The sequence below is a fragment of the Cinclus cinclus genome, chromosome 3 (assembly GCF_963662255.1).
Source record: "Cinclus cinclus chromosome 3, bCinCin1.1, whole genome shotgun sequence".
Classification (NCBI taxonomy): Eukaryota; Metazoa; Chordata; class Aves; order Passeriformes; family Cinclidae; genus Cinclus; species Cinclus cinclus.
In genome coordinates, this window is record NC_085048.1 from 48,582,136 (window position 1) to 48,608,043 (window position 25,908).

The 25,908-nt window shown below is 38.7% G+C and overlaps 1 protein-coding gene across 1 annotated transcript in view; it reads left to right on the forward strand.

The window, feature by feature from the left end:
- Positions 1 to 25,528, forward strand: part of SLC35F1 (solute carrier family 35 member F1) — a 221,646-nt gene extending 196,118 nt beyond the window's left edge. The window contains exons 6-8 of the mRNA XM_062488755.1: positions 3,135 to 3,187; positions 7,690 to 7,844; positions 25,304 to 25,528. Of these exons, the coding sequence (XP_062344739.1) occupies positions 3,135 to 3,187; positions 7,690 to 7,844; positions 25,304 to 25,528 (433 nt within the window). The remainder of the gene's footprint in view (positions 1 to 3,134; positions 3,188 to 7,689; positions 7,845 to 25,303) is intronic.
- The last annotated feature ends 380 nt before the right edge of the window (positions 25,529 to 25,908 follow it).

A 25,908-nucleotide genomic window follows, 5' to 3' on the forward strand; every position in this document is an offset into this window, starting at 1 on the left:
ATGTCAGAAATCATGAAAAAGCCATTAAGAAAATGGCCTTTTCACATAAGAAATATTTAGCACATAGGAGATTGTTGCATGATTTCAGGATCTACAGAGTCTGGCCTATATCCACATGTACCTAATGAGCATCTCAGTGCAAGCCTAATAGTTGGAAGGTGGCTTCCAATGTTGCAGTACTGTGACTGATGTCAAAGTAGCCCTGCAAGATTGCTGCATTTTGTGTAAGTCTGTCACTGGTGCTTGTAACACAGAATGGCTTTTGATTATTAGTCCAAAACAAGTTTCTTCTCTACAGATCTAAGCTACTCTGCTTCTAAGAACAGAGACTGATGAAAAAAAAATACAGCCTAACAATTCCTACTTCGATAGTTCTATTTTTTTTAGCTAGAAAGCTTAATATGTTTATTTGGGATCTGAACAAGTGTCGTAACATTATTTATATTAACTAACTGCCATGCAAGAAGTTCCCTTTTAAAAAATATGCAATTTAAGAGCATGTAAATGTTCCTACTATCTTTGGCAAAACCATTTTTTAAATATGTTTGTGATTAAGTAGATATTAACATTCTGAGGACATCAAAGCAGTGCCCTTATCTCATTCTGTGTGTGTAAACTGTCACGTAAATGTCTTGTATTCCAGAATTCAGTTGTAGTACCATTACTTCCTCTTGACCCAAGCAGTTAGTTACAATTCAGGGTCTGTGAGGTGTTCTGCTGGTGCGGATCTGGTTTTGGAAGAAGACATCTTTGTATAAGGAAGACACAACTGGAAGGAAACAATAAGAAACCATCTTTTTGCTGAAAGCCCTAAGGTTTTTCAATTTAACCTTTGGCCCAAAAGTTCCTCCAACAGGTTTTTCTCCAACAGCCTCTGCAGCTTTTTGCTGATGGTGCTTTTTGGGCACCTTCTGGAGACCCAACAACACTTAGTTCATACTTGTGCCTTTTTCCTACCTTTACCTGTGATGAATAGCAGAAGTCACAGTTATGTGTTCACAGAGATTTAATCTAACTAAATGTAACACTTACTTCAAAGAGAAGCCGGTTCCTCACATTAAATTTGCAGGCTCTTTCTTTGAAAAACTACTGGCCACTTTGGTGCAATGTAGGACCTTCAGATCCTCTAAACTGTAGGAGTCTTAGACTGTAACATAAAATAAACACACATAATGCCTGTTGTGCAGCAAAGGAGGAAGAACGAAGGTGTCAGGGGAAACAAGGAATTAATGACTTGGCTGATTATCCAGACATGGTGGAAAGTATGCTGAATATGATTAAAGAAGGGTGTAAGAATAAGAGATTAGTTTACAAGACCTGTGGATGTCACAATTACCCAGCAAATGGAGACAAGGTAATCTGATGGAATCACATAATCAGAACATGGCGTATTTTCTAATGGCCCCCTGAAGGACATCTGGTTCAAGCTCCTACTCAAAGCTAGCTTCAAAGGTTGCTTAGGAACCTTGTTCAGTTGATTTCTTGGTATCTCCAAGAATGGGACTGCCAGTCATGCTGGGCAACTGGTTCCAATTTTTGACAAGTTTTTTTCTCTTGACATTTAATCAGTTTTCCACATTGCAGCTTGTATGCATTGTCATTCATCCTTTTGTCTTCTTCATTTCCTGCAAATGGATTCTGGGTAGCTTTGTTCCATAATCTTCCAAAGGTTAGCATAAGGCTGGCCAGGCTATTCTCTTTGTTCTATGTTAAACAGAATGTTGCATTTGTCTCTTTTCAGTCATCAGGGACCTCCTCCAACTACCACAACCTTTCAAAATCATTGTGATTCCAATTCTTCAGTGCCTCTGGCATCACTAAATGGCCACTTCTGGCAAAGTTTCTCTTACCCCTCTTTGTTTCACAGATCATAAGGAATCACAAGCCATAGCATATTGTTTTATACATCTTTTGTATTGGCTAAGCAATAAGATGAACACAATGTTCCTATGTTTAAGTTATGTGATTTTTTTTTCCAGACTAAGAGTCATTGCAGTTTGTTTTCATTCTATTCTTCAGGAATTACTGATAAAGGAGACATATATCTTGTGCATGCAAAGGCACCTATAAGAATATCATCTTACTATTCTGTACACAATGTTAGATTTTCCTCACATCAGCAGCAAGCAAATTAAAATTCCCAGGACACAACTCTTTAGATTAGATTAATATGGAAGGTGCTGAGCTTCTGTAGTTTTACTATTAGACTTGGCCTTCTACCTTTTCTACCAGGTACTTTGTTTTTCAATCTGTATAATTCCATGTTTTATACTTGTTTAAAATAGGGTTCCGATCAGCATGCAGAGTTCTGCACAGCAGGATTTATCTGGAAATCACACAGATAGGGAAAGTGAAGACCTAGCTTGGGAGATATCTTATCTCCAAGAGTCTATTTGCCTGGATTGGGAAGAGCTGACTTGTTGCAACCTTAGGATCTTATGGATCTGTGACTTTGATGTTAATGTACAGTGCAAGATTTACAAGATACTGAGAGTGGAGTTTTGCAAGTTTGCCCATCCTTTGCTTATTATCCTGACTTCCACTGCTGTGACTATTTGGTTTCTCTCAGTGTGTAACAATTCACAGTATGCTTCCCAAACCAGCCTGTGATATCTATTTATTTTACACTGCAGAGCTACTCTGAAGTATGAGTAACCCAGATAGATGCATTATTAATAATTAACATTCAAAAGCTTTCTGAATATTAAGTCAGAAAAGTACAAGAGGTTTGAACATTAAGGGGAATGGGCATGTAGAGCAGGTATATAGAGAGCTGGAAAGAAACCAGGGGAAATTGTATGCTATCACATCTGATTACTGCCCTGAAGATCTTTCAAATACACAGGCACAGGGATAATGCCAGAGTAGATTAACAGATTCTTGATTGCATTTGATTCCTACAGAGATTTTTTGTTATGAGGTTATTTATGTTGTTTTGTCCAGCATTTGAATTGAATGAGTGGAAATAATTTAACTTCTGTTCTCTTCCATCAAATTTTGCCTTCTCTTCTCTTCTCTTCTCTTCTCTTCTCTTCTCTTCTCTTCTCTTCTCTTCTCTTCTCTTCTCTTCTCTTCTCTTCTCTTCTCTTCTCTTCTCTTCTCTTCTCTTCTCTTCTTCTCTTCTTCTCTTCTAGTGCAATCATGGAACACAAAGAGCTGTTGAAAGTCCCCTGGGACTGGCAAATAGGTAAGAACACACTTTACCTCATTGAAGGTGGTTACTGAAGGAGGTGTGGGGACAGCCTGTGTTTGGGGAGGCAGGCACAGAGTTTCAGGGGAGCCAATGTTTGTGACTTTTCGGCTGATTTCTACCAAAGGTTGAGCTACATGCCTCATGCCAGATCTGAAATGATCTGTCCTCCATCACGGTGTTGTGCCTTCCTTACACGATTAGGTTAAGTATATGAATGCTATACGGTAATCCTTCAGACAGCCGTGAAGTAAAACAATAATGGGATGCCAGTTCTGAGATTCAATGCAACTTTGGGGCAGTAAATGAGGTAGTCATTAAGAGCCAAAGCTTTTCCATGAAAGCCAAAGAAAGAAAATGGAACCTTACAAAATAAAAAAGTAATTGCAGTGCATATTACAGCATCATTAATTCACTTCCAGGGGGAGCATTTCTGTATGGAAGTGTTTAATTGCTTTCCAGATAGTCTTGGTGGAATGTAGCAGATGCGTCCTTCAGACAAGTTTTGGGAGCTTCATGCCCAATGAAGCTGTAATGGTGTTCTGCCAAGCAGGGCATTGCATTTTCCCATTTCAGTTTGGAAGCTGAGTTTATGACTCCCTTCTAATTAGTCCAATGAATTATTTGTTTTGAAAACAAATCAATATTTAGGGCAGTCCCTATAATGTCATAAATACTCTTTCAGTATTTATGACAATAGAAGTAAAATAATACTAGTAGCAGAAAGCTGATTGATTGCAGAGGGTTCAAGGTTTGGCAACCCATTGACAATAGCTCTTTACCTAGTTTCAGACTGAACACCAAAATGACAACTCAGAATTGTTCAAAAACAACTGATTATGTGGAGAATCCCTGAGGAGAGGGGATACAAATTTTGGAATACAGTTGGTTTCTTTAAACTTGGTTCGCAATTTCCTTTCATCATCCTAAATCGTGCTAAATACAGCACATTTTTCACAAAACATTGCACCTAGAAATCTTGGAAATTTGGTGGTTGAGCTGTAAAACTAAATGACAGATGAACTGAAAGTATCCATGGAGAAACATACTCGACTGTGTACTATAAGTGTATTGGCCACCTTTAATCTGAGATAATTAGCATAATTGCATCAGTGTTTGTTTACATTACATGTGAAGGACCTTAGGAACACAATTAATCGGGTACTGATGGAATTATCAGTGGTCATAGTGAATTAATCTATTATCCATGTAAATGTCAAATATACTTCCATGAGATTTCTGTTCAAATTCAGTATCAGTGAAATATGCTGTTCAAATAAGGTCTTACTTCATCTGTGATGCTGCCAAAATGCCCCTTAGAGTTGATTGCTAGTTCTGAAGAGTCCTTATGCTTCACAAGGCTGAGATCATCTTAGCGAAAGCATCATAGATATGTACTTGTTTTGTTAGAGAAATAATTGGAAATGTGGTCTAGTTGAACACGGATTAAATGGTGACAGTTCTGTAGTTCTTCCCTGGCTTCCACTGCACGTGGTGTACTTTCCATTGCTTTGGCAGTGATACAAGGTTGTCAAAAATGATTGACAAATCTGTGTCAGGGAGTTCACAGCTTTGTCCTGGGTAGTTATCCACTGTGACAGACTCAGACCTGCAGTCCTGCAGAGTTAAATCATCAGCCTTCCGAATAGTGGTGATAAAGTCACAGCAGGCAACCTAATAAATAACTCAAGGTGGCCTGTTGCCATCTGCCATATTGTGCTTTTAAGATCAAATGAGCTACCTTTTAACTGATGCAAATGATTTTTGAATATAAAGATCTAACGCCAATCTGTTATGTCTATCATGTTTAAAACAGGCTGTGGCCCTCCTGGTGTTAATTTTGGAAATTGCCCTGATACATATCATCATCTTCACACTTAGTGTGAATCAGTGTAGCTCTGTTTGAATCCTTGAAGCTTTAAGTATGAATACTTGCTGACAACCAGACTAAAAGGAGAATGATTTTACAGTTTTGACAGAGTGGTTTCATGTGAGACTATGACAAGTTTTATAGCAATAGGTGAAATAGTAGCAAATAAACTCACATCAGTTTTACTTAAGAGAAAAAACAGTGTGTAGCTCCAAGGAAGTGTCCTTTGTTACCGGGGGTTTGAATATTTCTGAATGGTCTTTGCTCCAAAGCAGTATGGAAGATCATAACTGATTCCATTTCATGCCAATTAAACATTTGCTTTTGGAGTAAAAGCACAAAGGCAACATTTGTGCATCATTGCACTGTGCAACCAGCTTGCTCAGGAACAAGACCAGAAGTTCTCAAGTCATGTTGGTCTTGGTCATACTTGGGCTATTTTAGAGCAGTCCCTAGTGACAAATCCTGCCCATTTGTGTGAAGACACCAAGTGTAAAGCGAAATTGAGAAATACTGAGGGACTGGGGCTCATTCAGCTTGTGGAAAGGAGGTTATCAAAAACAAGGAGGTTATCAAAAGGACAGAGCTGAGGTCTTCATAGAGTTGCATGGCAGGAGGATGACAGAAAACAGACAGAAGCTCAAATGATGGATTCAGACTGGATAAAAGGAAAATATTCTTCATGGTAAGGACAGGCAGGCAGCAGAGCGGGCTGCCCAGAGAGGTTCTGGAGTCTGCTGGGACTGCAGCACTAGTGGCGATTCCCAAAGCTGTTGTTTGCACTGCATGGGTACCTGAGGAGGCTGAGAATCAGCTGTTGGTTTAATACATATTTTCAGTCTCAAAACTGTCCCTCTAAAAAGCAATATCTGAAAATCATATTATTTTAATTTCACTTGTTTATTATCACCACTAAATGCCACCCATCTGGTGGATATTACATGTATTTTTAAGCTGTAAATGAAATGCCACTTTATATTGACCTCTGCTAGGGACAGCTACAGTTTAAGCAATTTTTCACTAGATCCGAAATGCCCTTTGGAAAAGCAGTCTGTGAAGCTGGCTGTCAAATAATGTGAACACCAAGGCAGCGCCATAAAATTATACTGTAAGTTGATTGCATAAACCAGCAAAGCTGTGTTATGGCAAAGGCTTGGTGGACCAGCTGGTGATTCGCAGGCTGTTCTTTGACAATTCTGACTTCTGATCCAGAATGGCTTCAGTGCCTGACCTGTTCTTCTTAAGCCTGAAAGAAAAGTTGGCTTAATGCTCCTGTATGCAAAACAATTTCCCATTTCCCAAAAAACTACACTCCATTTGGTGAAATTATCTGCCTGCTGCAGAAAAGACTGAAAGTTTAAATAAATCAATTTTCAAGCACTGCCTAAAACTTAATTCTGTTACCAGTATACAATGTACACCTTATAAATTGGCTACCTATGGGTAAAAACAGTTTTTACCATGATTGTCCATATTCTGAACATAAACTCAAATTCCTTATCATGCCATAAAATGTTTGGACACTGATAGTTTATGTCTGCTGCATTTGTTTCAGTTGAATATACACTTCAGTTCATATGCTCATAAGGACTCAATCTGTCACAGCTGATTTTGTCCTTTAGATAGCTTTTCTAAAGTATTTTTAACTAAATGGATCCACATGCATATCGCCATTATATGGCCTTTTTTTTATCCTTTCTAATAAAAAAGTCCCTTTTGGGAATTTGGCAGTCAGATTTTCTACAAATTTTAGTCAATAACATGTTCTGAAGAGCTGGCATGAGTCTAAATTTAGGCTCATGCACATATCAGCTGGGAATTCTGTAGCATACAGCAGCTTAAGAAATATCATTTGCATGAGAGCAGATGAGTAAAGTGCTTGCTTGTTTTTTAACTTCATATTGATTAATTTGCCTTGGGATTTATCAAGCAATAACTGAAGCAATGAATTCTTTCCCAGTAAGTTATTTAGGTTTTTTAATTAATTTAGATTTTTACTGTAATGTATTTTTATTATATTAGTGTCTAACAATCTAATTTGTGTGAAGCCCTTTGTAAACATGTAGAAGGAAAGAGTTTTAGCTCACAGAAGTTTTATTAAGGAAGGCAGACAGAAAGGAGTAGAGGAACAGAGGTGCAAAACTGTGATTTGTCAGTTTTGGTGGCAAAATATAACTAGGACCTCTGACACTGGAGTGCTGTCCTCACTCATTCATCCATTTGCTCACTGACTCATCTGCATTTCATATTTTAGGTCCATTCCCAGAAAATCCTGTGTACTCCATCCATCTCAGCTAAACTCGCTTGGTTTTGGGAGCATTCAGGTCCTAAAAAGACTAGATATATGTTCAAATGCATCATTATGTCCACAGCTGTGCTGGACATGAGGTAGTCACTAGTAGTATAAGACATCAATGTGAAACAACTCTGCTATTAAGGACATCCCAAAGGACCTCGTGTCCAGTGTTGATATGGTTTTCACTCTCTAGATATGTGCATATTATTAATTTGATTTTTTTCTTTGAAAAAGCATTATTCTTTTTTCTCCTAAAAACACAACCTTCTTCCTCCCAGCGAGGTAATTTCTGCAGGCTGTAAGGTCACTTTGCCTCTTGTTTCTCTTCTGCAGGCTTGCTGTATGTTGGCTTTAGTGCCTGTATGTTTGGCCTCTACAGCTTTATGCCAGTGGTCATAAAGAAAACCAGTGCTACTGCTGTCAACCTCTCCCTGCTCACAGCTGATCTGTACAGCCTCTTCTGTGGATTATTCCTCTTCCACTACAAGGTATGTGGAAATGAGGGATGTATTTGGGTAGTAACAGTGTGCTTGAAGAAATGTCAGTGCAGAGCAAGGAAACAAAAGAAGCCTCCAAGCTTTACTAGATCTAAACAATGAAAGTGCAAGCTGATTTTTTCACTTCAGGCTTCCTACAGTAAAACTAATTTTATTTTATGATTTCTTGTTTCCTAAGAGACTTCATTTGATCTTTTTGTTACAAGTTTTAAGATTTGAGTACCTTTTCATCAGCCACTCTATCATTAATTTCATCTTACTTATCAAAGGTTACTTTCAACTGCTGTGAATGGACCTAAGGTGGCAGCATGAAGGGAAGGACTCTTCCAAAATCCCCACAGCCTTTTTTTTCCTGGAAACAAAGATGTTTCATTCATACTGATTCTGAATTTATAACCAAATTGTTCATAAATTACACCTTTCTCTTGGCCATACCAGTGGCTTACCTCTTACTGTAAATGCCAGAATGTTCAGCATATTTTTGTTGAAGTTAAATTTTGATCCTCCAGGTCCCCTAATATTTAAAACACCATGTTGTACAGGACCACATTTGACCTCCAGTTACAAGGAATGGCACTTCATTATTCACAAGTATCCCCCCCAGTGTCCATCCTGTGAAAATAACATTGCAGTGCTGGAAGCAACTGCTTTCTACCATAATTTATTCATAGGAGGGAGGCTACTTGATAGCTAAATTGTGTTAGAAGTGTTAGGCAAAAGAAAGCCTTAAAATTCTGAGTGTGTAATCAACTCAAATCAGATTTTGTTACAGTAATAGTACCTGAATGAATCTGAAAGAGACAGTGGAAGTTCAAATCTTCAGAATCCAACACAAAATTGTTTATCACTATTGTCTTTTATTTTGGTTTTGTGGCTTTGAGAATTTTGCAGGCAGAAGAAAAGCAAGCATAGAAACAAAAATTTGACTGAAAACAATGTAGGGGTTGCGAGCTGCTTTGCCGCTCCATCTCATGGTGATATTGTTTCTCCTTTCTGCCTCATGCTTCAAACCTAAAGTGTTTGAAATTAGGTGTTACTTGAAAACTGTTCTCTCCTGTTAATAATATTATTTGATATCCATAGATAAATATATTTAGTGGTGTTAGTCCACTGTTTCTAAGTTACTAAATTACACAGTGAAAGATAAATGTTATTCTGAAAATGGTGGTGGCAGTGTACTAGCAAAATCAAGCTTCAATAGAGGGAAAGACCCAAAAGGCAGCAGAGGTTGGACAGCTCCGTGCTCTGCATTGCTCAAACCGAACAAAAAAAAGCAATTTTGCAAACACAAACTTTAAACTTCAGAGACTTGAAAGGCAAAAGGTGCATTAAAGGTTTAATTTCTTCCCTGTGTCTCTAATTGCTGGATACATTAGCAGAGCCAGAAAGGCAGAATTTTCAGCTTCTCTGACCCCCAACTTTCTACAGTAAGTGCCTGTCAGCTCCCATCCATAATGGCACCTTGGTCTCCTTTCAAGACCTGTATGCAAAAAGTGCTCAAGAAAGGATAAGGAAGGCTCAGAACTGAAAACTTTTCTGGTGGAAAGCATCCATCTCAACACGTGTCTTGGTAAACTGGTTGAGTTCCATATCTGAAGTAACTGATGGTCCCCTCTACCCCTTGCTCTAATTGTTAGGAAACTGAAAATCTCATTCTCCTGTGGATACTGTATGTATCATGCTGTTCCTTTCATAAACACTTACCAGACAGTTACTTAAACTTATTCAGGTTTTTACCTCCACTGCTGTCCTTGGAAGACTTTCAGAGCATTACTTTTCCAACAGTTCCAAACCTCCTTATTTCCAGCATAAAACTACTTGTGCCTGGTTTTTGTCCATTCATCTTCCTACCAAGAGTATCTATTAGCATCTCTATGGCCTTTTACTCATTGGCAACATCTACTACGTGAGTAGAGAGGAATCATATTGTCTCTCAGCCCTTAGTTCAGAGCAAGCCCTTCTCTGCACCTTGTCTGGTCAGATTTCATCCTCCCTGAGACAGCCCCTTCAGCTCAAGGTCCTGGTTCCTCCAGCACCTGGTGCAATGCTTTTAACTCTGTTTCTTTAGTTACCCCGTAGATAGCAAGCTGTCATTGGCATTTTTCATCACTGCATTTCTTTTGTAGTTTATACTTATCCTGCAATCCATACAACTCATGTGTCTCTCCTTTGTTCTTCTCAGCTGAAGTGTTGATAAGGAGAAGACCTTTATCAGGGCTTTGTGAAAGGACCTTTACCCAAAATGCAGCATCAACTTCTCAAGCTGTCAGTGTCTCCTTTCACACCCTTCAAACTTACATTGCCGATGAAAATTGAAGAGAGAAGCTATATGCAATGATCATGTAGATTTAAAAGTCCACTCAATTATTTGGTTTCTTCTTTAGTTACCATGTTTTTATCTGCAGTCAGATGACCTCCTTCTTTTCTTTATGGTTTGCTATCAGGTATCATTTTATCTGAGGAAGCATAACTGTGAAATGTGTGACTTGCACTCAATAACAAAGTCTAATATGTTGGCATGAAGTGATCTGAATTAATTCCCCTCCTAGGACTGTGTGGCCTTGCTTGCTTCCTAGCTTTTAAAGAGCTTTCATTCCTAGCCCAGCTGCACATCTCCTGCAGCTCCTTCTGCTTTCGTTCTGCTGTGGCCAATGGACACAGCTCCACTTCACTGGGAAGCAAATGGGTTTATGCTGAAGTAGGATCAACTCAGTGGTTTAGTGTCCCTTGCAGAATATAATTTTATTAGGCTTTCAAGAAACAGTTGTGATTTTTCCCTGTGCTGCTACTTTTGTCACCAGACAGGTTTATTGCACCTTTAGCAGTAGATCTATGAAAATCCATGGAAAATGCAGGAAATTAGTTTAACTGAGCTTTAGAGCTTTTGAAACCAAACTGAAGAGAAGATTGTCTTTAAAGTGTTTTGATTCATTAGCATTTCATTCTTATATAATACATGTCATGCAGGACATGATTGAGTTTATAAACAGCTGCATCTCTGGTCTTACCCCACATGCAGGCATCTTCTTAACACACTGAACACTTCCCAGGCCCATGGAAGCTGGAAATTCAGTCTGTTAACTTGACACAATTCTGGCGTTATATGTGTGATTCAAGATGTTAATTGTTCAAGATTTTATTGCATTAAAATGTAAAACTATGTAGCTTTCAATTGGAGATAGATTTCTAGATTGTAATACATCATTCTTAAAAGTTCTTGCATCCCCCTGCTGTCTTTTTAGTTCTTCTGTAATCAGTAATTTATTTCAGATATTCCAGCGGATGAAGAAATGTGTCAGGCCTCTTTGGTAGCTGAATAGCCATCACTGCCATTGCATTTAAGTACACAAAACCATATCTTCAATATTTTTTTTTTAAATTCTCACCATTTTTATATGTGTTAGACAATTTTTATGTTCAAAGCTTTCCTGGCTGTTTTCATTTTACCACCTTCTTTAGCACAAGTAACAGGACTGTCCTTGGCCATTCTTTGTTATGGATATGTGGACACCAGTGGTGCTAAAACATTCAGGGCCACCTCTCTCAGTGCACAGAGTTAAAACTTTTGTATAAATACAGGGGCATTTTTTCTTAGGAGTATTCTTTTTTATATTTTAGTCTCAGCTTATCTCTTTTGTTATGTGAACTTTTAGAGTTATTACTTTTCCTTTGCAAGCTCTGTGTTGTCTTTAGTCTTTCTAAGCAAATTATGTTCTCACTAAATAATCTAAGCAGTTTATTTTATTTTATATTTTCCAGCAGCTAGAGCATGAATACTGACTGTGTTTTGTACCAGCAGGTTATACACTCTATTATATCATTACCTAGCAAGCCAAGCACAATCAATTATATTATGCCTTGACAAATTCATTCATGACTTTATCCAAGATGCAGCTATAAAAATTCAGAATTTTTGGATATAGTAGCAACTCCCAAATGAAGGAAATGCATGTATTTCATAATGAATCAGGGAAGTCATGTATCTTGGTTTAGAATCTTGGAGAGTATCTGTGACAAAGAATTTGGATACACAGATAAACATGATACTCAAAACCTTCCAGAACTGGAAATCTGAAATAATACTAGTTGAAACCTTATTTGCTGATATTCAGTGATGTTTCTAAAAATTACTTTTCAATGTTAACAGTATCCATCCAATGGAAGAAAGCAGATTACAGTCTCTACCCTTTACATCAAGAAACAAGCCATGAAAACTGAGGTTTTTCTGGATGGAGAAGAGAGGGTGAAGGTTGGGGGAAGGGGGTTCCAAGTTCTTTTTTGTCAGCACAGATCCTAAGCAATGCCTGTAAATTTGGAATTTACATAGTCTTTACTGTAGTGAAAACTTGACCCTTGCTAAAAATATGTGTTGAAGCCTGTGTGAGTTTTTCTGCTGTTTTTTGGTGAGCTTCAGTTCATTTTCCTGAATTACGAAAGCTTGCCACTCAAGGAATAATCTTTTAAAGAATTTGCAGTTTCATGACTGCAGATGAAACTTTATTTTCGACCTTGACTCTATATGCTTCAGGCAGTCCTGGATTTTGTTGGAGCAGGATGGATACAAAGTCTGTGGTTTGACAGCAGGAGTTAAATAAAATTGGTTTGGTTTGGGGGAGGACTGTTTATTACTTTGATTTTTATTTGGCAGCCCTCCATAAGTGTCTGAGAGACATTTCCCAATCCACTGACATAACTGAGAAAATACTTCAGATTACATTCTCGCTTCTTCTTTTTAAACTTCCCTGAAAGTGTAAGCTGAGGTCAGTAAGACCCTATTCTTTGCTTGTACTTGTTAGGGAACTCACACCTACCTATTTTAAACTTTGACAGTGGTGTTGTCAGTGCTGCTGTCAGCAGTGCATCATTATTTCTAGTGAAGCAGGCAGTGCAGGCTAAAAAAACTTTTTACGCTATCTCTTTCTCAGTCATATACTTAAAGGTATTTTCCTGATGAAACTGGGTATGCAAGCTGCTTGATCCATAAACTTTCTATTTTAATGGAATTTAATTGCGCAGGGCTTTTATCCTTGTGAATACTCCTAAGCTTTTGATAATAATGAGGGTAAGTTATATTACTAGTTAATTCTTTATGTCACTGGTAATGTGCAAAAAACCTGTGTTCATGTTTCCTTTTCCAAACTACTAGATTTCTTACAGTGGGAATCCCTCTCAACAGCTCTGCTCCCATGAAGCTGTACTGTCCACATGCCTTTCATCTAAGCAGCATAGTTTTCAAATTTCTTTAAATTTATTTATTTCATTGGTTAGCTATTGGAATTTCCTCCACCAAATTATAGACAATTAGATAATAGTTAGGTGTCTATATTTAAAGAGCTGCCTTGAGGTGGAAAGGAGTTAGGTGTGTCTTTGATCTGTGACAGAGGGGGCCCCATCCACTCGCCCTTTATGTGATGGCACAGGATGGCATATAATAAAAAAGTTATGAAGTAAAATTACAGAAGACAGTACAAGCTGGAAAAACGAAATGCCTCCCACCAAGATGTTGCGCAGCCTGACAGATTTTTAAAAACACAGCACAGATATGGCAGCTTTTTCAAAATACTGCATTTTTAAAAGGATGTCTTCCTTTCACAGTGCTATCTTGCAATAGATTCATTAGTTGCAAAGCATGAACAGTGAAACATGGACACTTGCTCTTTGGAAGCTGTCAAGAAGGGTGTAAATGATGTGGCATTCATATTGCAGAAGTTATGATAAAAGTTTCTATTTCAAATATACTTTTTCAGACACTAGCTCATCATAAATTTCAATTTTTTTAGATGTTTTCAGTGCTTTCAGCTTGAGATTTTTTTAATTTGGTCTCACGTTAAAAGACTGCACACAACGGAAATGATTTGAATCTTTCTAGGAAAATGAATTTTTGTTGGAAAAGCCTAATTATAAAAACAGAGATGCTAAGTGAACACATCTTGATCTTAGAATACTCCAAAGCAAACACCACCACCGCCCCCATTTTATGGTGGGTAACTTCTGAATCACATCTTTCTATGTCTAAGTGTCACACCTTTCAAGTATTACAATGTAAAATTTATGGAATTAGCGAAGAAATTGTTGGGAATTGTACAGAGATCTATTAAGTATACAACAAGAGTACACTGTAAAGTGCAATTGTTACAATCTGAAGGAAGTAAATAGATTTTAATTTCTACCCAGTATGGGAGTTCAAACATATTAAGTGAACTCTTCCTGTTATTGGACTCAACTCTTGGATGATAAATCTGTAACAAAACCTTATTGATTTTAAAGGTGCTGGTGAATATGAGCTGGAAAAGGAAATCTGGGGGATAACAGCAATAAAGATGAGTAATATCAAAGAACAAAAAAATGGATTGCAAACTGCAGACAGCAGAAAATATTGCAGCAAATAACTATCTTTTTCTTTTGCACAAGAAAAGAGTGCAGACAGAAAAAACATAATGAAGTCATCCTATCTAAAGAGATGGATCTTACTGACAACATACTTTTTCTAAATGATGCTCAATGACTATGAAAGCAAAGACCAAGAGGCTAAGTTTTGTAATTACTTGTGGAGGAAAATATCAGCATAAATAAAAACCTCAGCATTTCCCAAGACAAGCATATTTTTGAAGACAAGGGAGCACAATGAACGTGCTGAGTTACATATCTCAACAACGATTTGCAACACAGGAGAGAAAGGGAAAAAAAGAGTCATGAATTAGCAAGGCAGCAGTTGCATTCAAAAGCTTAAACAAGGTTCAGCTACTGAAAATCTACAAGATTTTGAAATTACAGTTCTTTGAATTGGATGCTATTTTCACCTTTGCATAGGGAAACAAAGACTAGTAGTTACTCAGAGATGTAGACAGAATCATCTTTGAAAGAAATGCTAATGGTTAAATGCAATAATTTTATTATAAATTTGGAGATTTGTTATGGAACTGAGTAAACTTAATGTCAAGAAGTGACTGGAAGAGAAGGTAGAATATCTAGGAAATGTGAAAAGAATTATATGTGACCTACAATTTATGCCATGGTCTATGGGCTGCCAGGAAGGAACATACATTAAATCTGTTTTGGTGTACAACTGGGTTGAAGTGCTTATTCCAGTTGCTCCCTCTGCCAGCCAAATCAGTTGAATGCTACAGACATACAGGGCTAAAACTCCCACATCAGCTTCTCTTTCCTACCACAATGGAGGAATAGATCAACACACAAACAAAACATCACTTAGAAAACATCTCTCTAACATGGTTTCAATCTAAGCAGTGAAGTATTTTATTAGCTTCTAGAACATCTACAAAAAACATCTTCTTTTTGTCTAAGCTCCCCCTTCCCACTAAACTGGAAGCTTTCAAACCCATGATATGGGATAGGTGCTTGACATCAGCACTGCTGACACGCAATTTTATTAGCTGGACTAAACTTCTGGAATTATTCCCACTGCCTACATGAGTTAAGTTTAGCAAGGAACACTGTTAAAAAGGCTCTTAATGGATCTGAAGGAGATTTTTGATACTTTAACTAATAGCAATCTGAATTTTATATCTTAAAGACAATAGCACAACTTATAGGGGAGAACTCCAGATGCAACTGGACAAACCATCTGTTTAAAAAAATGTTAGAAATAAACAGAAAACAAGGAATCACAGAAGAAAACTAATACTGTGCAGGTAAAAAAGAGAAGGAGTAGAATCTAATTACTGTAAAAGATAAACCAAACTTGGCAAGGGAGAATGAAGTTAAACAAGTCCTTCTTGAATATTAAGAGAAGAAAGAGTTTTGCTGTGCAAGGACAGTGAAGGCCAAAATTAAACAACCTTTCACTTGGCACTAAAACAAAATTGGGACCTTTTGTCATATTCAGGAAGGATGAGTGTTAAATAGGAAGACAATGCACCATCTTTAATAGAAATGGAAATTACTATGTCAGAGGTAGAAACAGAACACAATAATCTGAATACTTCAAATTTGATATGGAGTAGAAAATAACATCAGAAGTAGACATAATTAGGGGCATGGAGATAAATGGAAAATTGGATGAAATGCAAGCTGGTTCACAGAAGATAGATAATCCCCTCTAAATCTGATGTCTGTCTGATAACAGATTTTTATAGGGAAAAGTCAAAAGGTAGATCTAATGTGCAAGGTTTTTGAACAGTGCAGCACAGAAAATTATCAGTTAAGCAAAAGAACAGGATTAGTGATGAAAAGATTTGAAGCCAGGTGAGAAACTGGCTAATGAGGATAAAGGACAAGGCAATGTGCTGAGAGAGAAACAGCGTGCTCAAAGGATCTCACTGATGGAGGTCCCAAAGAGTTGGTCTGAAGACCAGTCTTGTGTAGTGACTGTAGTAATAGGTTTGGCACCCTCAGTAGGAAGAAGAATTAGAATAATCAGGCAACTAGAACTGGCTGACATTGAGAAATGCTGTGAAGCACAAAGTGCGAAGCAGTGTCTGTGGCAACAGATGGGAAGAATTTGAGCACGGTTGTGACAAAGCTGTTTCCAAATGAGTTTATCTAGGTATTTCTGGTATTGATGGAGAAGTGCTAATGCCATGGGACAGGACAACTTACCATCTCAGGGGCAGCACTTTTCTGTCTCTAGCTACAGGCTTTTTTTCTGTCAGCTCAAGAGCGTCGAACAGCTTTTTCTCTTATCTGCTCCAAAGCCTTGACAGAGTAACCATGTGTCCCCTAACAATGTACTGAATATGCAGATCCCTAAAAAAATCTTTATTGTATGTAACATAGCTTTGATGGGTTGGGAGGGACTATGGAACCTTAACATACATTAATTAATCTATAAATTCACAAGGAGAAAATGAGAATTATTTGATCTAATGATACAAGAACATATGAGTGGAAACTGAGAATGTATAGAAATCAGGCGGATTTTTTGGCTATCATAGCAAGGAGGTTCCAGAATAATTTCAAATAGGTTAGTGGGAAATGGGAAAAAAAAGGCCTAATAATGCTTGCATAAGAAGGATTTGCCAGATGCAATATGTGATCTGTCTGTAAGCAGTAATGGGGGGTTGGACTTGACAGCGTAGGACATGCTCTCCATTCTGATTCCCTCATGCACCTGTCCTGTGAGACGATTCAATTGAGGGCTCTTGGAGTTCCTGAAGTTTGGCCTCTCCTTGCCAGCAGCAAATGTGTCACACTCCAGAGAACCCTGACGTGAGACAGCCATGTCACACTCCCTCCAGACAGCTGGCGTGGTCACTCATGGTAAGAGTCACTGCAGCTGCATAGTTCTTGTTTCTCAGGATAGGAGTGCTCCCCATTTGTATGGCCAGGAGAAAAGAACACCATTTGGGAAGGGATTTCTACAGGAATGTATTGTTAGATTCAGCAGAAAAATATAAACAAAAGAATCCAAGATGAAACAGTTACTGTAACTGTGGTTTTGAACACACTGAGCACAATTAGCCTAATGTACAGTAATAGAGAATCAGTTACAGCAGACAGCTGCTACTATATTAAACACTTGCACACAAACCCAAAAAGACACACGGCAACTGGCAGCTGACAGAGCAAACCAACAAAGAATACTGAAAAGTAAAATAGTGAATAGTGAAAGAATAAAGAATACCAACAAAGAATAGCGAAAGGTAAAAGTGGGGAGGGGAAATTGCTTTTATAAGCTTTTATGTTGTGCTCCTCCTTTCTGTACTAAGAGCATTTAAAAGGATAGGTCCTTTACCACTTTCTTGCCTAGTAATTGACACAAAATAACCAGACATGAAGCCCCCTTATGCCACAATAAGGATACTCAGAGGAAATTAGAGCAATGCAATAGCAGTGTTTTAACTTCACATGAAAATCTCTTTTCTAGATAGATAAGATTAAAACAGATTGCAGGACTCATTCTACCTTGCACTTTTTAATTAGACAGACTGCTGGTACCACAGGGGTACTGAACACAGGCTCATTTTTTTTCTCCGTGTCTGATGTCAGAGGCAACAAAGGGTAACAGAAGAGAAAGCAGCGTTCCCATCTCTCCTGGCACTCAGGAAAGGAAGATAAGCCATTTCACACAAACATTTTGCCCTATCAGACATGTGTTTAGAAAGGACAGGCTATTATTAATTTTTTCGAAGGATGCCATTTGAGAAGTGTGAAATCATGCAGCTTTGTGCAAAATCAGTATTTGCCTTACAGTTGCCTATGTCAAGCTCAGAGATTTTTCCCAAAACACTATCCACTTTCTCCATAAGTTTGTTTCATTCCGCCAATGAATTCCAGGAAGTCTACTAAGTTTCCTAAATTTTAACAGAATTCATGACAGTTTGCCAGTAAACCCTCCTCATTTTTCTCCCTTGTAGATACCCTCAGCATCTAAAAGGTAAGAAAGCTTAGGAGTTTCCCACTGACCACTGTTTTACCAATTAAGCTGTGCCCACCAGTAAATATCACACAAGAACTGAAAAAGAAGGTGCTGCTGTATGACAGAAAGCATAGATATTTTAGATGGAGTAAAATATGCAAGCAGTAGAACAGAATCAACTGGAAAATAGAGAAAATGTCTCATCGGATTCCTTGTCATCACGGTTTCTGTGCAACATTTGCAATTCAGCATAAACCATAGTAATGGACAGCATTTCATCTGAGTTAGATCATATTGAGGGTGCAAGCAAGCATCCACAATTGGGAAGTATGGCCTTTCTGCCATGCATGAAATGATAGAAAAAACTTCCTTTGGCTTCTTTGTTTTCACCAAATGGCAGCAAGGGCAGTGTCAGGTTTTCACTGTCGTTCAGTCAGATCAGAAACTTCTTGCTTTGGGTTCTGCTGGCAGGAGAGATGTGTTAAGACAAACCTCCTCCATTCAGTGATGATCAAAGATGTGGAGGAACTAGCTACACACTTCAATTTTCATCCCAGCTGTGTTCAGAGTGAGTGACTTTAAGTCATCAATTAAGACTTTATCCTCATGGTTTGCCTAAGAAATACCTGGAGATCACTGAAGTGTGAAGATAATGCAATCCTGCTGGTAGAGGACAGACTTGCTGTCCAGAAGTTATGATCATTACTGAAGATGTCCAGCACCCCTTGGTGCCCTTATCAGCAAGACATCCAACATTTCTGCTCAGACATTCCAGCTTCTGCAGTTGGTGAGCAGGGAAGGCACTCTAAACCCTACTTCAGTGGTTTGGGTCCCTTTGGAGCTTTCTTAAAAATGGAGAGATCTGGCAGGACACATACAGGTTCAGGTGGATTTGTTTTGTCTGTTTCAAACCAGCCCTTCTAGTGTGTGGCGCCATATGGGATTTCAAAATGCAGTGTTTCATTGTTGGGGGTTACTTCAGTTTCTGTTGAAGAGAAGATCAAGCTCTGAATCCCAAAGAGGTTATCTTCCTTGTAGGCTGGGACAAAAATAGTCAGCAATAGTTTAAGTCACAGTGCTGCTGCAAGACAGACTCAGTCAGATCCTTGTGGGTGTGATTGTGATCCAAGGCAGTCACCACAGAGCGCTGCTAGCTGTGACTAGGATGCTGTCTCCTGTTACCATTAATAAAGTAACATGGCTGTAGCATCCAGCCAGGCAAGTGAAAACACTGTGTGAATTCTTAGCTCTCAGAGTCCTCAGCCTTCTGGTACTGTTGATGGCTGGAGAGTGTGTGCATCCCACAATGCAACTTCTGCATTTGGTCAGAGTGAGCTTCATTTGCTATGTTGGAGGTGAAAATAGAAAACTGTGGAAAGAAGCTCAGCCTCTCGATCAATTTATCAAACAGAGTGGAAATGTCTGTTTGCTATATAAAAGATAATGAGAGAAATTTGGTTTTAACTCCCTTCACTCAGCCTGCTCAGGTATTCATGTGTGAAATTACCCAGGGGAAAAAGCCATAAGTCAGTGAAAGAACACCTATTGGCCTTAGCTTTGATGGGCTGTGCAGCGTATGCTACAAACTGAATTAGTCTGGAAAGCAGAGTTCACTGCACTGCACAGACCCACTGATGATGGGAAGGAAAAAGCTGATGGGAACTGCCTGTCTGGGGAGCATGGATGGTGCCAGCAGAAATATGGAAATAGATGAATTCCACCTGATATGTGCATTTTTACCCCTCTTCATCAGTGTGATTCTCACTTTTCTTTGAGATTTAAAACTTGAATTAATGGACCCGATTTCTTCATTTATGCCAAAATGTGGAGAACTGCCAGATGAGATAGAGAAAAATGTAGTTATTCCATTTCATACTTTATCACTAAATTTGTGAAACATGATAATTATAAATTTTCTGTTAGTACTTTAACAAAAAATCCTTTTTAAAGACTTGAAAAGCGCAGTTGGGTTGCCATAGGCTAGGAGTTGTGATTCATACTACCTACCAAGAGATTCAGTGTGTGGCTGCTGTTTTGAAATACAAATGGAGTGCTGGAATGCTGCAGCTCAAATAGTCTGCTCCTACAACTATTTCCAGTTCAATGGACTGAATAAAACAGAATTTGCATTTTCATAACCGTTGTAATAATGTTCAAGATCATTATCATGATGGCTGAGCGAAAACCCAAAATTAGCAAATCGTTGTTCTTTGTCTGCGTGGGCTTTTCTGCAGACTCACATCTGTCTCATTTTGTCACTTTCGATATTGTTTTGCTAATGGCGTCAGTGCTAACATGGACATGGACATCTGTGACAACCAGAACTACTTGTCTGCAGATTCCCTCGGCAGGAGTCAGTGAGCACAGCCTTTTCTAGATGTGATTTTTCCATGCCGTTTCCTTGGGCTTTCCCTTCTAAATTCATGACCTGTGTACTGAAGAATGGCTCGCTCTCTCCAGACCAAGGCATGAATCTACTACCTTTCTTTTTTTTATTCTTCTGTTACTGTGTAATTACATGTGATGCACTCGTTTCCGCATTAAGAAGCTTCCTTTTCTCCCACCTTTCCAAGCAGATTACTTTAAAGCATAAGAGTCTCAAGAGGAAACAGTAGAAGTGTTTTACCCATAGTGATTTAAGGATATATGAAATGCAAGTTTCACATGGACAGACAGTAAAAAGTAGAGGATAAAAACTAGCAGGGAGCAAATTTTAAAAGTTTTAATAGTTTATTCTGGATTTTTAAAAATACTAAATTTTCTGGTGCCTTTATACTCATCTTCTTTAGGAACCTTGTGATGCTTGACTTGTAATTTTGACTCACTTGCAACAAAAATGCTACATATATAAGCTAAAATTTGTTTTGTAAATTTTGTCTACACTTGCAGCACTGGGGATATGTTTGAGTTCTTTTCTTTTTTAGTGTCAAAGACTTTGTGCATAGATAATAGAAAGAGTAATTTCACCTTACATTTGCTGTGATCAGCTGGACCTTGCTGCTGCAGTAGCTCTCCTGGTGGGGTTCTGCAGTTGCAAATACTGGAGTAAGGCCCCTATTCCTGCAGCCAAGCCACCATTTTCCACACTCATCTGCTGAACCTGACTAATCAGGTCCATTCAAGTACTGGGTTCTTAATGAACAACTAGATAAATACCAGAAATGTCCACTCACCAGAATCAGTGCTTCTAATTGATAGGCTGACCAAATCTTGTTAAGCGTGTTATCTTGTATTTGTCTCGGTTTTGCTTTGTGTGTTTGTCTTCAAATTGACAGGCACAAAAGATGTGCCTTTTACATGCTGAAAGGTAATGTTAGTTTATTGTAGGTTATTTTCACCACAGGTACTAAATGGTGTCTAGAGATATTTTTGTGTGTGTTCTCTTAGTTTTTTAACATTTATGAATATCATTGTATGATCCATATTGAATACTAATGATTGAGGAAGCATTTGTAGGCACACAGATGTCAGAGAAGAGCAGACAAGGTGAGATTTGTAGAGCTGATTTAACTGTTTGATTTGACTGCTTAAAAAGCTTTGGCAGATGCCTTTCATGTCAGTGATGAAATCTGAAATGTTGTAAGTGAGGCACTTTCCCTGCGAAGGAGATCTCTCTTCTCCTCAGAGGATCCCTATTCCCCATTTCTATTCTGTAAACTCATCTTTATTCAGTAACCAAGTGTTATTATCTCTTTTAAATTGGTGGGAAACTGAGTATCATCTAATAATTGTGATTCACAAGATAAATTCACAGGTTGAAAATCAAATCCAAGGACTCAAGAGCGTTAGTGCTGACCCCAAAGTCATCCAGTCTCTCAATAAGCTTCACAGATAAGCAAGTTTATATACATATGTACCTATATGTATAGATGAAAAATCCTTAGTAAAACTGTTTAATAATACAGAAAAATGAGTTGACTTTTAGTCTTTTTAGGGGGTGTGACACTCATTAGCTAATCTGAGATAACCAGTTTCTCTTGACCGTGTTACTCTTTGAACAACCTCGTTATCCTGCTTAGCATGGAGGGAAGGATATTTTTAAAATATTTTTTCTTAGGGGAAATATGTTTCTGTAAAAAGAGATAATTCAGTAAAATGAAGCACAATATAATTCTCAAGTAGCTTTTTAGGCAGAGAGGGCAATTACACACTTCCCAAGAACCTACAGTTTGGTACTGCAATTGCTTAGAGAGTGGCAGTGAAAAGTGGTCTTCTCTCACTTCATTTCTTAAGATTAACTCTTTCTGCTGGTTTTGAATGTGTTTCTTTCTCCTGCCTATTAATAGCAAATCTCAGTAGATGAGGTTTGCAGATCAAGATTAAAAAAACCTCCAAAACCTGCATAGCAGTAGAGTGTGCCTGGAAATCTTATCTTCCATAAGTTACAGACTTCAGCTAGAGTCTGAGTAGGATAGTACTGTGAACAATTTTTTTATTTGGGGAACTAAGTTTGCATCTTCCCATTGCTCTGGTGAATTCACTGCTGTTTTAATAGGTGCAAAATGCCCATTTATCTCAAAGGGGTTTGGATCAGTCTGATAGGGTATTGACAGAAACAGAGATTTGCCATATACTTCAGTATAAATTCCTATATTACCCTCACTAACTACCCTTCTGCTTCAGTGTTGCCAAGAGCTGCTTCACAAATGAATTCATCCTGAACTTGTTTCTAAGGAAGGCAAAACGGAAGGAATTGTCATAGTCCAGGTCTCCTTGAACTGGCTGTACACAGATACCAAAGACAAATGTTTCACAGACCTTTGTTTAGATTTCCCCAAGCTATGCCCAAACCCTTTCTCCCAGGCTGGAGAGCTGCCACAAGGGAGGACACTACCATGGAAAGAATATTATCAGCCAAAAGAACCCACTGGCAGGAAGCCCCTGAGAGAGGAATGAGAGGTATGGCCAGGAGGAGGGGGACATGGTAGAGCTGGAGCCATGAACCATAGTAAAAAATGAATTGATTTTGTCTGGGCAGCTCCTAGAACAAGAAAAAAAAAGCACATTTAGCTGCTGAAAGCCCCACAGATTCCTCACAGCCGGACACAAGGCAGTCACAGATCTGGCTGGCACTCTGGCTATGCAGTGGGCCAAGCCAGTTGGCTGGCTGGGGTGAGAAATTCAAGCATAAGGTGGAAATTAGTGAGAATGACAGTGAGAAACTAGGGATGGGAACTAGATGCCTTTGGCTTCTGAGATTTGCTTGAGCTTAGACTACTTCACTGCTGCCAAGTGATACTCAAGTTCAAACACAAAATGAAAGAGGGGAAGAAAGTGCTGAGAAAAAAATTGTACTGAAAATGGAGGGGGGGAAATCAACCAGAATTTCTTTGAAATTAATTGACTTGTGTTTGATTGCCACGTGGGGGAGATCTTAGCTTAAACAGTCCAATATGAGCTGTGTCACAGGGGAGGAATCCTTCAGTAAATGCAGGGTGAGGCTCGACAGTGTCTCTGTGACTAAGCTGGCTGGTTTCATCAAATTGTGCTGGCAGATGACACGTGAGGCCCTGGTGATGTACATGTTAAAAAACAATTAAAAGTTGATGAAAAGTAAAACTCTTCCTACTCTTTAATCCTTCTGACATGCTTTTAAAACTTTCCCCATTATGGTATTTTTCCTGTTGAGCATGCATACTGGATGTGGGAAACACACACCCAGACATATCACCATGGGTTATATGACCAAAGCTTTCAGAGATACTGAGGATTCTGTAAAATGACCAAATGCTTCCTCAGGCAGGAGGCTGGATGTAGGTCTTCAACCAATTAACATCACTACAAATTTAGCTTAAGTAAAATTCGTTTTCTCCACAATGATCATTTCCTTAAGCATATAAAGCAGAATTGCTCAAAATCCTCCAAGATAATATAGTCTGTTCTGTCTATTTTGTACTGTGCTAAAGACAAATGGGGCATCCATCAAAGCAGAGTCAGTCAGGATTAACAAACAGACTTGCAGACACCTTTACATAAAATCCTGAAGTACCTCATGGAGCAGCTAATAGCAGGTTGCAGGTAGTTGATGATTTTCAGATGCAGATTCCTGACAGGCACTCCTGGAAGTTCCACTGAATACAAATAATTTATATCCTTTACAAGGTGGCTGTGCAATTTGTCCTTCATGGTGTCTCACACACGGCATGCATGAAGAAATAACTTGTAGTTTAGGATCAGCAGACAGGTCATATGGATTTAAAGCCATTTTTTTGTCCCCCTGGAGCCAGAACCTAGTATCTAAAGCTAGTAGCCAATGGTCTGTGCTTTTGAAACCTTGCCGTTGCCTTTAGCTTTATCTGCAAGGGCTAACAAGTTGCCAGAAAGGCTCTTTGTGTTGTATTTTTAGTTCAGACACAAGTCTGTATATGTCAAAAAATTCAGGCTGACCTCTGATCTAGTGAAGCTGTGTGCCAAAATATGTGGACTTGAGCTTTCAGTTAACTGCCCTTCATGTGTACTTTCAAACCTCATGATGTTGACCCATAGCATGTTTCACAGCTCAAGTTCATCCTGTCCAAACTCACATTAGATCTTCTAGCACCTTCTTTCTGTTCACAAGGAAGACAAGCTGCAGACAGTGTGGTTTTTCGGTGCCTTTATTAAAATATATTTTTAAGTATATATGTATTTTTTAAATTCTTATTGAAAATATTAGTTAATAATATTTTTACACTTCCAACAGCATGCTAACTTCACAGACATGTGGTTTAGCTGTAACTAACTTCAGATTTGTCCACTGCCTGTCTGACAGCTGTAGATGATGGTACCTCACACTGGCGCTGGAGAAACTTTGACTCCGAGGAGTAGCTGACTTGTCTAAAAGCATGAAAAAATCATCTTTGGATCTGTGACCAAAACTCAGCTTTCCCAAGTCCCAGCCTGTCAATACTTAACCTGCCTGGCCCAGGGGAAGGCACTAGTTACCTCTTGGCTAGGGAGGATAGGGGAATTGGTGGGAGTAAATCAACTTTCAAAGAGTCATTCCCATAAAAATTCAACATCCAAATGACAAGGAGTTTGTTTGTGCAGTGTACGCCAAAACAAGGATTTATGCCTAACCCTGTCTTTGGGTCTTCACGAACTTGGGGTAATTGGTGCCGTGTCTAATGACTCTACTGTTATTTCTGCTCAGTTTTCAGGACTTTACTTGTTGTCATTCTTCACGATCCTTGTTGGGCTGATGCTCTACTCCTCTACATCCACCTACGTAGCCCAGGATCCTCGGGTGTACAAGCAGTTTCGAAACCCTTCCGGACCTGTTGTAGACCTGCCAGCCACCAGCCAGATGGAGCCTTCGGTGACATACACCAGCCTGGGGCAGGAGACAGAAGAGGAGCCTCATGTTAGAGTTGCTTAAACCCAGGGCTGTTGATCACCTCTTGACAGTGGAGCTCGTATATCCATTATCTCTGTATTGTACATAGAGAAAGGTATTTACCAGGTGCAGTACACTGGTGAGCTGCAAGGTAGCAAATAAGGAAAGCTCATACAAACACAAATTAATTGTTCTGGGGTGTTCCTTGCAAGGAGGTGCCAGTCCCTCATTTACTAAATGAGCAGCATGTTTGCAATACAAACTGCTGTTTAGGTATCAGTTAACGTCAGACTACCTGCGAAAGATATTCAATATGTAAGATGAAATTACAAAAAAATAAATTCATAGAGGGGTGTTTTACACACACAGGGTGATAGTATGCCTAAGCCACACCAGTTGTGGAAAGAACGCCTTTTTACAGC